We start from the raw sequence: 13950 nt of genomic DNA, 5'->3' as shown, positions 1-13950 counted from the left end.
AGTTCATAGTAAAACTAAGTTTGTTAATAAAAAGAGCAAAGATTTAAGTGGTACTAAGCAAGAGAAAAAGGCAGGATTACAAACAAAACATGTTTCTAGTGTCCAAGACCCACTTTATCAAGCCACAATCTTTGCCTAAACAGCTCTCTCACTTATGTCAAGTTACCAGCATCTCTAGCCCTTCTGTCAGGAGGATCCAGCGTTCTGAGAACTAGAAGGTGCTGTCTTCTTTATCCCCTAAGTAATGGATAACTAAAATATCTTTTTGCTCCTCTTCTATTTGCCAGAGTCTATTGCCTTTGTCTTAAGAGCTAGGAAAACCTCCTGCGGGTTCAGACTCTGGTATGTCCCTCAGTGTGCTCACCAAGTTGTTACCTGTGCTGCTTGTTAACTTGTTGCTTTGCTTGCCTTATATATAAATGTACTTTCATTGTCTATGGCTTACAAACCTTGACCCAGACAGGTAAATCCACATTCCTTTGCCCAAGACAAGCTTATTTATCAACTCTCTCCACAACATATTTTAGCAACATATTTCCAGCACACATAACATAACTCTTTATACACAACCCATAAACACACCAAGCAAGGATATTCTTGACCAGCATGTCACCAGTTCTTATACCCTATAAGACACTGACTAAATATTCTGACAACACTGTGTTGAATGTGCCCTTTGCCACCTGGCATAAAGGGACTCTTAGGGTTACAGCATCCCAGGTCAGGACATAAGTATGTGCTTATGGCCTAATAGGGCTTAAGCACATGCTTAAATATTTCCTAGAATGGAACCCAGAGTAGGCAAAGGCCATTTGCGAATTCTAGTGGCTCCTTTCTATGCTTTCCTAGAATTTGTATATTAATAGGAAGGGAAGGTATCTATGCTGTGTAGTATTACTAAAGGGGATTCACCATGACCTTGTACAATTGTATAAATTTGTCTTGTTTATAATAATGATTTTAATGCAGGCACTCTATCATACCATTACTGGACTTTGCTGCAATTGACCAGTGTGTTCCCACCTTTCACGTTACTGCTAACCAGAATCCCTAAATCCATTTCATAGTTAGTAATTTCCAATATTTTATCCAGCAATGTGTAGGTTGCCTTATTTTTAGATGCAGAATAAATAAATTTGTTCATGTTAAAATTAACCATCCGTTTCATAGATCCTAAAGCTTTAGGTCAATTAAGGTATAACTATTTCCAATTTTTATGCCATGAACAGCTTTCTCCGTACTGTGGCCACACCATAATTAATGGAGGAGGCGAATGGAAAGAGAATGGAGAAGGGTATCAGAAATTCAGTGACCGAACTAAGCCAATGGTAGTTATACTTGTGTTAATTTCTCCTGCTGAGATATTCCCTGTTGGTGCTGGTTATTTTGAAGGGTAGCAATGAAGCTCTTATCATAGTCTGAAACATCATACTCTGGTTTTACAATCCCATTTTGGGTATTTCCTTCTCACACAGCCAGCTTCTCTCAATGGACCTGGATCCACCAAACGATCTTTTTTCCCCTTCAGCTATTGAGACACAAGCTGTTTCCTTCCCAAATCTGTGTGATCACTAACTTGTCTTCCAGGAATGAAGACTGTAGTACGAACTCCCTGCTTTGTTTTTTAGGGGGTAGAGTAGGTGTAAACCATAACATCTAAAGACAATACACAATTAAAAAACACATCATCTTGCTAATATATGTCTGGCTTAACTGAGGATGTAAATAGGTAAGCCAGTTCTGCACAGAATATAGGTATTTAATTTTATTATTGCCTCTTGTAGTGGTTACTAATTCATTTTCCCGATGAGGGACAATGCATAGATTTTTTTTTTTAATTGTAATTGGTCCAACAGAGGGAGGTTCCAAAGTCAATGTCTTATATGACAATTATTCAGAATGAAGATTTTGTGCTTAAATCTAGCAGCCATTGTATTCTGTTTTATAGAGGTTTTTATACTATGCTTGTCACCATTGCATCTGAGTGCCTTCCAGTAGGATATTAAGCAGTGTGAATAACATCTGTCACATGTTTGTTCTCTCATTCTCTTCCTGGGGGAAGGAGAATGAGCAGTGGAGTGTTTTATTTTAGTAAGGTGGCTTTTCTGTGTGTTTTTAATATACATGTTGCTAAGTATTTATGTTATAGAAGGCAAGGTCAAAGAAATGTACTTTGCACTTGGAGTAGGAGGCATTTTGTGATGGTCCTTAGTTCCTCAGGGAGATCATGCCACCATATTCTTGGACTAGCCCCCACAAAAGTTCTGTCTCCCACATAGATGAGTTTTAGCCTTGTTATGGAGCAGTCCATTGTACCAGAGGACATGATCTTCATCTTGGACCTTTTAGACAGTATTTTAGAAACCCTGGACCCAGGCCATAGAGCACTTTGAAAAGGGCTGAGACCTTGAACTTGATAGTCTACAGGAAGCCAGTGTAGAGACCAGGAGACAGGTTTGATGTGCTTACAGTAGCCTGTATTGCTCAGAAGAATCTCTGCAGCATTCTGTACTACTTGGAATATCCTAAGTGCTGAGGGCTTCATGCCCAGATATATTAAATTGTTTTAGTCCAGTTGAAAGGTGACAAAGGCATATCATCATCCACTGGGATGAGACAGACTTAGCCAAAAGTTACAGAAAAAGCTACTTCTGGGGGCTGTCATGTGGGAGCTTAGCATCAGTGAGGAATCCACAAGGCCACAGAAGGTATGTCTACACTGCAATAAAAGACCTGCAGCACAGCTGTGGCTGGCCTGGGGCAGCTGTAGCTGCAGGGCTATAAAATTGCACTGTAGATGTACAGACTTGGGCAGGAGCCCAGCCTCTGGGACCCTCCCCCCTTGCAGGGTCTCAGAACTCAGCTCCTGACCTAGCACAAACCTCTCCACTGCAGTTTTATAGCCCCACAGCTGGAGCCCCATGAGCTCAAGTCAGCTGACCTGAGCCAGCCAGTCTTAGTCTTATATGGCAGCACATCTGTACTACAGACTACTACATACCATTGGGAACATATCTACTTAACATTTTGTTCAGCATTCAAAATACAGTACTAGAGTCTGTATGGAAAGTACCTCCCAGGGTAAGTGTAATAGGGCCCTGGAATGTGGGAACCACTCACAGAGGGCTGTTTGTGATGCAATCTCTTGGGCACAAATGGATAGAGTTAAGAGTATAACGTCAATAAACTTTAGTGGATTCAGTTCTTATATTAACAATGCAAGCTTCTTCCATTGCTTTCCCTGCCATTATTTCCTTAAGAATTTGAAACTATTTTTTCCTTAAAAAAAGCTTTAAAGGGTACATTCTTTTCAGAACTCTTAAAAATCTTGTGTATAGCAGCTGACATTCCAAGCTGTTCAATTAGTTGCTCCGGGTTTCCTTTAGCATTTGTCTGTGCCAAAACACGATTAGTAATTTCAACCCACTCATACTCTTGAGTGAGATGTTTGTGCATTAAGTTAAAAGGGACATAGTCACATAGTTTAGGTCCCAACACTTGATCATCACTATAATCGTTTCAATTTTTCTACATGTCATTTTTCAAGGCATATTGCCAGGAAGCTAAAAAAAAAAAATCACTATTTTAAGAGACATCCAGCACTGTGTTCTGCTCTTGTAGTTAGCTGAGAGCTTGAAGCCTTGAACATTCAGGAGAAAAACAGGTGCTGACATTAGGCCACAAGTTACTTGTAAGCAGAAGGAAACTCTAGACTGGAACAGGAAACATGAAAGAAATCTCAGTTTTACCATACCTTTCACCCAAGCGGTTGAGAGTCCATTCACAGGATGGGACTAAATGCTGTTGCTGAGCTAAATAGAGCTGTAAGTGACAAAAGACTCTGCAGCTACATTAAAGGAAGCAGAGCTAATGCTTGTGGAAACAAAGGATCTTTTAAATCTTCAGTATAAAGCTCTCCTGAATGAGCTATTCTGGCCATTAGTGAAGTCTTCTCTTGGGCATTGCACATTGGAATGTTGATATATTTGGTACATGAAGGGGAGCCAGGTTTTTCCCTTGCTTGCTTAATTTGCTTTTACATATTCTTGCAGCCCTTATGTTTGTGAGAAATGAAAACAGGCCTGCAAGGAAGAGCTAACCTCAAAGGCCTAGTCTGCTGAGGAGGCCAAAGCACAAACCTCTGGGGAATCATTGACTTGCTGGGATGATATCAAGGCACAGGTCTGAGTGAAGTCTTTGTCTCACCTCCTTATTCTTGCAAGGACTTATTCGAGGTTATAGGCTACTCTGAGAAATAAAAGATCCTTGAGGAGCATAATGTTTCTGCCCAGTTTCAAACCAGGGATTTCACAGTCTATGGGAGTGGGTTGGATTAAAATAAATAAACAAATAAATAAAAGAGTAGAATAGGATTTTTAAAAGGCATGTGTTAAGTGATGGGTGAGGAACCTCCAGCCCAGATCTGGCCTGCTGCTTCATTTCATCTGGCCTGCAGCAAGTCTCTGTGCCGTGGGCCTAAAGCCCCGAGCCTCAGTGCCCCCCACACCAGGCTGGAGCTGCAAGCACCAGCATGTCCCTGTGGCCCCTAGACAGAGGAGCGATCAGGGAAGCTCCGCAAGCTTGCCCCACCCACAGCACCAGCTCCGCAGCTCCCATTGGCCAGGAACCATGGCCAATGGGAGCTGCGGGGGTGGCAGTAGCCCACACCACACAGAACCACCTGGCCCCTCCACCTATGGGCCAGACATGCCAGCCACTTCCAGGAGCAGCACAAAGCCAGGGAGCCTGCCTTAGCCCCGCTGTGCCACTGACCAGGAGCTGCCTGAGGTAAGTGCCGCCCAGAGCCTGCACCCCAAACACCCTCCCACACCCCAACTCCTTTCTGGAGCCCACACCCCAACCCCCTGCCACAGCCCTAAGCCTGCTCCCACACTTCCAACCCCTTGGCCCCAGCCCAGAGCCCCCTCCTGTACCCCAAACCCCTAATCACCAGCCCCACCCCAGAGCCTGCACCCCCAGCCAGAGCCCTCACCCCCTCCTGAACCCCAACCCAGAGCCCACTCCCCACCCCACCCCCATTTCTGGCCCCACCCCAGAGCCTGGGAAAGCTCTGAGCCACCACACCCTCTCCCCCACAGTGCTGGAGCTGCAAGCAGCTGCTTGCTCCGCTGCAGGGGAAGCCCAGAGCCTCCATGCCCCCCTTCCAGGACTGTATGTGACCCCCCCCCCCCAACTAATTTTCTATATGGGTCAATGACCCCAATAGAAAAATTTCCCCACCCCTGTGCTAGGCGAATGTGATAAGCACTCTGACAGATACTGTGCTGAATTCAGAGGCTCCAATGAGTCGTATTAAATTAGGCAACCAGAGGGAAAAAATGCCAATGCCAGGGAAAGAGGAGTAATAGAAAAAAAAATGAAACTGCAGAGCTGGGAATGGGGAAAGGAGGCAATGGGAAAGTCCCTGTGTTAGTTTTGAAATGATGATGTCTCACCATTCCTTAGTTTCAAGCATAACTGCTTGCAATGGGGTGCACTCCTCTCACAAGCTCCACCTGGTCAAGTGTGTTCAGGCCCGCACTTTCTCTCCCCATAGCCCTCCTTGGGCTTAGGTCCTTAATTAGTCCCATAGTCTATCACTGGTCTCAGCACCATACTTCCTGGCCCTCTCTGGGTGTTTCAGGCCCCAGCTCTCCTGCTGAGAGGAGAAAAGGTTCAGTTCCCCTTCTGGGCTGCCTCAAAGTCCAGGCCACTTCCCCTAGTGAATAATAGGGTGAGGGGGACCCAGGCTCACCCTCTACTCCAGGTCCCAGGCCAGGGACCCTGTAGATAGCAGCCATCCACCATGTCCCTTCATCTAAGCTACACCACCACCCTAATTTCCTGGACCACTTCCCCATGGACCCACACCATCTTCACCCTTACCTCAGGGCATTGCCCTGATGAAGTCTGAGGAACCAGCACAGAATTCCTTCTGACTCTCCCTGGCTTCTGGCAGCACTGCCCTGTCCAAGGTCCTGCAATTTCCTCAGCCAGCCATACACACCATCCATGCTCCTCCAGCAAGGAACTGATCTCCTACTGGTCCTGCAGCTTGTCTTATACTAGCCTGCTGGGCCCTGATTGGCTGCTCCCTTACGCCTCTCTGATTGACTGTGTCCCACATAGCCGCTCTAGGCAGTTTGGAGGACTTCTCTTCTGCCCTTTTCTGGGGTGGGGTGTGGCAGGGCCATGAGGCCTCCAGCAGGGGGCCTCCGAACCTAGTCTATTCCATATTGCAGCTCCACTGCAGAAACCCTCTTAGTCATTTCCCCAGTGTGAACTGAGAGTTCTATTTTGGTGGGGAGGTGGAACCACTAATAGTTAAGGTGGAGGCAAGCTTTGACTGATGTCAGAGTGCAATGTTTGTTTGGGATTCTTCCTTCTTCTCCTGTCCCAAGAGTCCCTTTTTGTCTCTGTCCTGCCACCCTCTCCAAACCACTTCCCCAAAACTTTCATCAACTTCAGCTGGAATGGGTTCACATGCCTAATGAGGTCAATAATTTCTTTTTTAGTAATACTTAATATTTCTGTGCACTGGTAGCATAGATCAGATAGACCACAACATTTCCTGCTGCATTACAGAGGCTGTGGATGAACTCCTAGGGAAACAGATCCTAAAGACAAAACCTAAAGACAGACCAAGTGCCAGCTCATGCCAAGACCCCAGGCCTCACTGAACAGTGACAAATACATAGCTGGAAACCACTCTGGCTTACCTGTGTGTTTTGTATAGCTAACATAGGTATTATACTTGTAACAATGTGTTTAGACTTTATGAAATGCTTGTAAATTGCTGCAAGCATTAATCTCACTTATGGTATCTGTAACCCATATTATAAGGTAATACTTAAGTGTCTATTTTGTAACTATAAAAATGTTTGCTCTGAAACTGTAAATCCAGTCAGGAAAGAAACATCACCAAGTGTGAAATACTGGTTTGCACCCATGAGGATGGGTTATCTCTAGCCCATCAGGAAGGCCTATTGAATCCAAATGGGCCATTGTAAGCTATCAGAGAACAAGGACTTTGTTGATTACTCCCAGCACGTGAAGGGGGATGTCCAGAAGGACTCATCACATCAGCTTGGACTCTATGGAGATGGGGATAAAAATCTCTGACCAGAAGGAATTAAAGTATTTTTATGCTGTTTGGACTCTAAGGGTAAAGATTCCTAAACATTAGCAAGAGATCCCCAGGATTAACCTGGGTTAGCCTGAAAGGATTTATAGAGTTGACTTATTTCAGCAGCTCTATTGCCATCTGAAACCTAAGACTGCAGCTCATTTGTGTGTGTGTTTACCTGTTTTAACCTTGTAAATAACGCTCATTTCTTTTTCTTAGTTAATAAATCCGTAGTTTACTATAGGATTGACTACAAGTGTTGTTTTTCAGAGTGTTTCAGAATGCCCAAGGGTACTGTCTGTGACTCCATGTTAAGGCTTTTGTGATGCCATATAAAAAGGGAGATGACTGTTTGCACTAATATAGTCACCACTGTTATAAAATTGCAATAAATCTTGTACAAAGTGTGCCTTGTAAGGTATCATTGGAAGAGCTGTGATCTGTTGAACAATGCTGTCTTGTTGAAATGCATGTATTATCACTGGTATGAAGTCATGAAACTTTGCTATGTGTTTGTGTCTCAAATATGTTGTGTTCCTGGGTAACACCTACAAAACAGATTTACATTGAGACTAGCCAGCCATGTGCTGATGGGCCATTAAGGAGAATCAACTCTTCCAGTGGGCCCCTCCTGAAGATGCCTCAATGAGCACAGAGACAATGTATGCCTCATGACTCAGCAAGGCACTAGAACATGTGATTCACGACTCCATGTTTGAGACAGTATTTTTCCAGGTATATGGAGGTATAAATTGGAGACTGTGACATCATCTCTTTGCCTCATTCCTGCCTCTCATCTCTGGCCTGTGATTTCTAACAAAGGCAGCTTGACAATTGTATTGTGCCTGAGGAGTTTACACTTGTTACTTGGTTGGTGAAATCTACATACAGAACTCACAATAAGTCTGGGGGTTTGTGCCCTTCTTCTTAACAGTCTGCCCTGTTGTTGGTATTCTTGCTTGTGAGCCACTCCAGACAAAGACACACATGGAGAATATTATCAAATTGTGTGATCAATGAAGGACGCTAAGAGAGAACAAAAGAAGATGGTTCTCTCATGTCAGATGGGAATATTGCTCTCTTGCAGTTTGCAAGAGAGCAATATTCCCATATGACATGATAAATAGATGCACTGATTAAAGTGGCAAAAGAAGATTGGCTTGAACAACAGTGGATTGATATACAGAATCCTTTGTAGCAAATGCCATTAGGAAAGCCTACCAAACCATCAAAACTCTTTTGAAAGATTTCCTTGGCAGGAAAAAATACCATTTCACCCGACATTTGGGGTAAGTATTGCTGATAACTGTATAATATGATCAAAATGAACTCTAAGTTGGAAGTGAAAGAGGCAGAGGGGATCTACTTGAGAAGCTTGACTTATCCTGATGAACCTCCTCCTCCAATCTACAAAGTTGAAGATGTGATGTGGACACTGAAAAGCAATAAGGTCCCTGGAATGGATAACATACAAGCAGAACTAATTCAAAGTGGTGGAAAGGCACTCATCTGGGTATACCATACGCTTGTCAATGTGATTTGGGAGTCTGGTAAATGGTCCAAGACTTGGACACAATCCCTGATGGTTCCTATTCCTAAAAAGGGAGACCAAGCTATCTCATTATTGACACATCAGAGCAAAATATTATTGCACATCATCCTGAAGAGAATTGCGCCCAAGATAAAGAACTTTCTGGCTAAAGAACAAGCTGGGTTTGGGCCCAAAAGAGGTACAGTGGAGCAAATATTCAATCTGTATGTGCTGTGTGAGAAAGTGATGGAAATGATGGGAATTTGGCCCATCCCTCTGTGGATTTTGCTAAGGCATTTGACAGCACATGGCACAAATCTCTTCAGGCAATCCTGCAGCTGAGTGGAATTGGTGAAAATGTCATAAGTCTGATACAATCTCTCTATGGAAATGCAATGGCTTCAGGGTGTGAGCAAAGTAGTTGGTTTGACTTGAGGATAGGTGTCAGACAGGGTTGCATGCTATCACTGACCCTCTTCAACTGTTATCTTGAAGAAATTTTAGGGATGGAAACCTACAGGAGGGTGTACCTGTTGGTGGATGAAAAAATAGTCATCTGTGCTTCACTGATGACATTCACCAGATGGGATCATTGCAAGAAGAGGTGCAAAAACTGCTACAAAGAGTAGTGGTGGAAGGGGAGAAATTAGGTCTTAAGATATCACACAAAAAGACAAAGACAATGGTGGCAGCTAAGTCTGCTGAAAAGGCAAAGATATTCCTACCCAAATCTGAGGAGGCCCTGAAGTGCATTGAGCACTTCAAACACGTAGGTAGTGTGGTAAACATCACTTAGAGATCTGACATAGAACTGGAATCACAACTGTTGCTCTAGTGACACTCAGACACATTTGGAGAAGCAAAGGAATTACCATGAAGTGTAAAATGAAATCGCTGCCATCTCTTGTCTTCAGCATCTTGCTACACGTTTGTGAGATATGGATGCTTAGGCTGTGTCTACACTACCACTTTTGTCGGTATAACTTTTGTTGCTCAGGGTTGTGAAGAAAACACACACAGGAGCGACATAAGTTACACCAACAGAAGCACCAGTGTAGACAGTGCTATGACGCCGGGAGAGCGTCTCCGTCTCCCACTGACCTAGCTACTGCCGCTCATTGGGGGTGGTTTAATTATGTCGTTGGAAGAGCTCTCTCCTGTTGGAATAGAGCGACTACATGAGAGATCTTATAGCGGTGCAGCTGTATCGGTACACCTGTGCCGCTGTAAGCTCTGGTGTAGACATGGCCTTAGGAAACAGGACATTGAAGGCAGAAAGTCTCTTAAATTGAAATTCTACAGGCAATTGCTGTACATTAGCTATACCTTGTACCCCAAATGTACAGCATAACTGGAGTGATACCTGATATCATCAAGATGATCAAAGAAAATTTGAGTTTGCAGGACATGTGGGTGGAATGAGCTGAGGAAGATTGCTGAAGCAAGTTTGCAAGGACTGGTGCCAGGTGCCAGGGGCAGGAGGGTGCTCATGGCAAACATGGTTCGATGATGTGGCTAACTGGGCAGGATGCGTTATGGTGTTTTTCTCAAAGCTGTGTGAAGACCAGGAAATATGGAGGAAGATTGCTGGCCAAAGACTCCCATCTGTTGTGTTCACTTTTAATTGTGATGTGACTCTGTGGTGCTTTGCACTAAGAGAGACTGTATGTATGTATGTAATATTTAGAGTAATTTGCCCAAATGTTTCCAATCCATTCATAAGCATTCAAAAGCATCTACTTTACTCAGAGAGTATAAGATGTTGTCCCAGTAGGCTAATTATATGTTGTCTTAGGACTCTTATCAGGCCCATTTTTTTTATTCTACATTATGTTTGAGTAAAAGAAAAAGACAAAAATAACTGGTGCAAGGGGTACATGGTGTGGTCATTTCAGCAAATAACATGTTATAGTATTAAAAAAACATAATTTGTTTTATCAAGCAATGAGGTCTGGCTTCTGTTCAATTTTATAGCTGAACTGGCTGTTCTAAATTTTTACTATTTTGCATGAACTCTGAACGCACCATAGCTGTATGTTTGTTTAGGAAAAAATAATCACCCACTTCTGCTTTGCTGCACTTCAGCATTAAAAAAAGCAGTTACTTAGGGCAAAGACAAGGGTCTAGTTCTGTGACTTTCATAATGAATGTGCTTGATGCGAAATCCTACATGAATACTATGGATGCATCTCAGTGAATCCTTGACTTAAACATTAATATTCCTAAATAATCTTGTTTTCTCATTTAAAAAAAATAATACTCCAAAATAACAAATGACACACCACTTTCAGTGCAGCTTAATTTTATTCTTTTATCTATATTTTATATTTTTCAACTTTCACAGTTGATTTTGAGTTTGAAAAAACATGAATTGCATACATGTCTAAGTTCTCAGTCAAAATTCCAACCTGGATTTCCCCTCAATGTCAGTGGATATATAGAATATTTTAGCTATCTCCGTTTTTCTTTTTTTAAGAATAAAATATCTTTTAATTGTTTGATGCATAGATGGAGATTTCTTTCATTGCTACTGTCATAACTATAAAGGGAAGGGTAACAGCTCTCTGTGTACAGAGACTCCAAATCCTTTTACCTGTAAAGGGTTAAGAAGCTCGGGTAACCTGGCTAACACCTGACCCGAAGGACCAATAAGGGGACAAGATACTTTCAAATCTTGGGGGGGGAAAGGCTTTTGTGTGTGCTCTTTGTTTTAAGGGGTGGTTCGCTCTTGGGACTGAGAGGGACCAGACATCAATCCAGGTTCTCCCCATCTTTCTAAACAAGTCTCTCCTATTTCAAACTTGTAAGTAAAAAGACAGGCAAGGCGTCTTAGATTTACTTTGTTTTCTCAACTTGTAAATGTACCTTTTACCAGAGTGTTTATCTTTGTTTTGCTGTACTTTGAACCTAAGACAGAGGGGGGTCCTCTGAGCTCTTTAAGTTTGATTACCCTGTAAAGTTATTTTCCATACTGATTTTACAGAGATGATTTTTACCTTTTTCTTTAATTAAAAGCCTTCTTTTTTAAGAACCAGATTGATTTCTCCTTGTTTTAAGATCCAAGGGGGTTTGGATCTGTATTCACCAGGAGTTGGTGGGAGGAAGGAGGGGGGATGGTTAATTTCTCCTTGTTTTAAGATCCAAGGGGGTTTGGATCTGTGTTCACCAGGGAATTGGTGAAAGGTTTCTCAAGGCTTCCCAGGGAGGGGATTCTTGTGATGGTGGCAGCGGACCAAAGCTAAGCTGGTAGATAAGCTTAGGAGTCCTCATGCAGGCCCCCACTCTTGTACCCTAAAGTTCAAAGTGGGGATACAGCCTTGACAGCTACTAAATGCTATTTTTTAAAAAACTGATACCGCGAAAGGGCAAGATTGTATAATTCACAGCACAACATTATTCATTTGAGGAGGCTACCCCAAAAGCAAACATTTTAAGGGGAGAAGGGGTTCTTGATAGAAAACTCATATATTAGGGATTTATGATGCAGACAGAATGAAGGGGGATTGCTTACTACTGAAATCAATGGGACTATGTGGCAATAAGAACTATACTTCATAGTGTTTGCAAGACCAGGCCCAGGGACTTTTCTTCTGATCATCGCTGGTGCTGATTCTGCTTTTAAATCAGCATAATTTGTAAAGAGTGTATGAAGGTTAACATAAATTTACCAGTATACTGATGGCAACAATAACATAACGCTAAACATAAAAAACCAAAATTCTACAATTAAAATCCAGTATCTGGGTGTAGCCAACCATTTGAAACTTTTACACAGAAGATAGTGTGCTGCCTTCTCTGCCCATTGTCTATTGGCCTGTAATCTCCCAAAGAAGATAAAACATAGTGGTCAGATTCCAAGGAACTCCCATTTAAAATATTTTATTCATTTTTATATTGTTTGGTTGTAGTTGCAGTGTTTGTGAAGAGTCATAAGCATTGGGGCTAGGGAGAAACACAGGGAAGGGAGTTCATTTATTTATTGTTGTTGAAATTAATGGGAGCTCTGGTTTTCAGTGGTTACTAAATTAGACCCAAAAGGAGATTCCGCCGCGGTTGCTGCACGGACATGGAACCGTAGGCACTGCAATGTAAACAACAGTGACCTATTTTTGCTTTGCAGTGTATGTGGACCTTTAACTGCACCCCAAAACTTTGAAAGTTTGTATTCTGGGTTAAGGCAATGGCTCTCAATCTTTCCAGACAACTGTACACCTTTCAGGAGTCTGATTTGTCTTGCATACCCCCAAGTTTCACCTCACTCAATAACTACTTGCTTATAAAATCAGCCATAAAAATTCAGAAGTGTCACAGCACATTATTATTGAAAACTTGCTTACTTTCTCATTTTTACCATATAATTGTAAAATAAATCAATTGGAATATAAATTTTGCACTTACATTTCAGGGTATAGTATATAGAGCAGTATAAACAAATCATTGTCTGGGTGAAAATTTAGTGTGCACTGACTTCCCTAGGGCTTTTTCTGTAGCCCAGGGGTTCTCAAACTGGGGGTCGGGACCCCTCAGGGGGTCGTGAGGTTATTATGTGGGGGGTCACGAGCTGTCAGCTTCCACCCCAAGCCCCGCTTTGCCTCCAGCATTTATAATAGTGTTAAATATATTTTAAAAAGTGTTTTTAATTCATAAGGGGGGGTCGCACTCAGAGGCTTGCTCTGTGAAAGGGGTCACCAGTACAAAAGTTTGAGAATCACTGCTGTAGCCTGTTGTAAAACTAGGCAACTATCTAGATGAATTGATGTACCCCCCTGGAAGACCTCTGGATACCCCTGATTGAGAACCACTGGGTAAGGCACAAGGTGGACAGTCGGGTGCCCTGGGGTCCCTGCAGCTCTGTGACCTTGAACAAGTCACTGCCTCTCCCTTGGCCTGTTCCCCCAGCTGTAAAGTGGGCTGACCTCTACCTTGCTCTGCAAAGTCCCCAGAGGGTTACGGCCACAGCCGTGAGGCTGCGCTCGGAGGATGACCAGGAGATGGGGGGTTAGCGCGGGGCAGGGCCCTAGCTGAGCTCTGCTCGATGCGGCCTGACAGCACACAAGCCCGCAAGCGCGTCTGGCTTCCCTCCCCCCACCCCCGACACACACGGTTCTGGGGGGGCTGCAAGGTGTGGGCGCCTCCCCAGGACGGGGGAGCCGGGTGAGGGGCGAGTGGCGCCTCCGGCCGCCCGGGGGCCAGGTCTTGTCAGCAGCGGGCCCCGACGGTGCCTCCGCGTCCGCCTCTCAGGCTGAGGAGGCGCTGCCGGGCACCGGGCCGGGGTCTGGCTGGGGGCGGACGA

The 13950-nt window shown here is 43.6% G+C and overlaps 1 protein-coding gene across 1 annotated transcript in view; it reads left to right on the top strand.

Annotated features, from left to right (window-relative positions):
- Positions 1-8450: 8450 nt before the first annotated feature.
- EFCAB2 (EF-hand calcium binding domain 2) overlaps positions 8451-13950 on the top strand; it is a 43757-nt gene continuing 38257 nt past the window's right edge. The window contains exons 1-2 of the mRNA XM_026649514.1: positions 8451-8856; positions 13707-13811. Coding sequence (XP_026505299.1) covers positions 8451-8856; positions 13707-13811 — 511 coding nt within the window. The remainder of the gene's footprint in view (positions 8857-13706; positions 13812-13950) is intronic.

The sequence above is a fragment of the Terrapene carolina genome, unplaced genomic scaffold (assembly GCF_002925995.2).
Source record: "Terrapene carolina triunguis isolate 2854851 unplaced genomic scaffold, T_m_triunguis-2.0 Scaffold85, whole genome shotgun sequence".
NCBI lineage: Eukaryota > Metazoa > Chordata > Testudines > Emydidae > Terrapene > Terrapene triunguis.
This window is presented reverse-complemented; position numbering and strand designations above follow the sequence as displayed.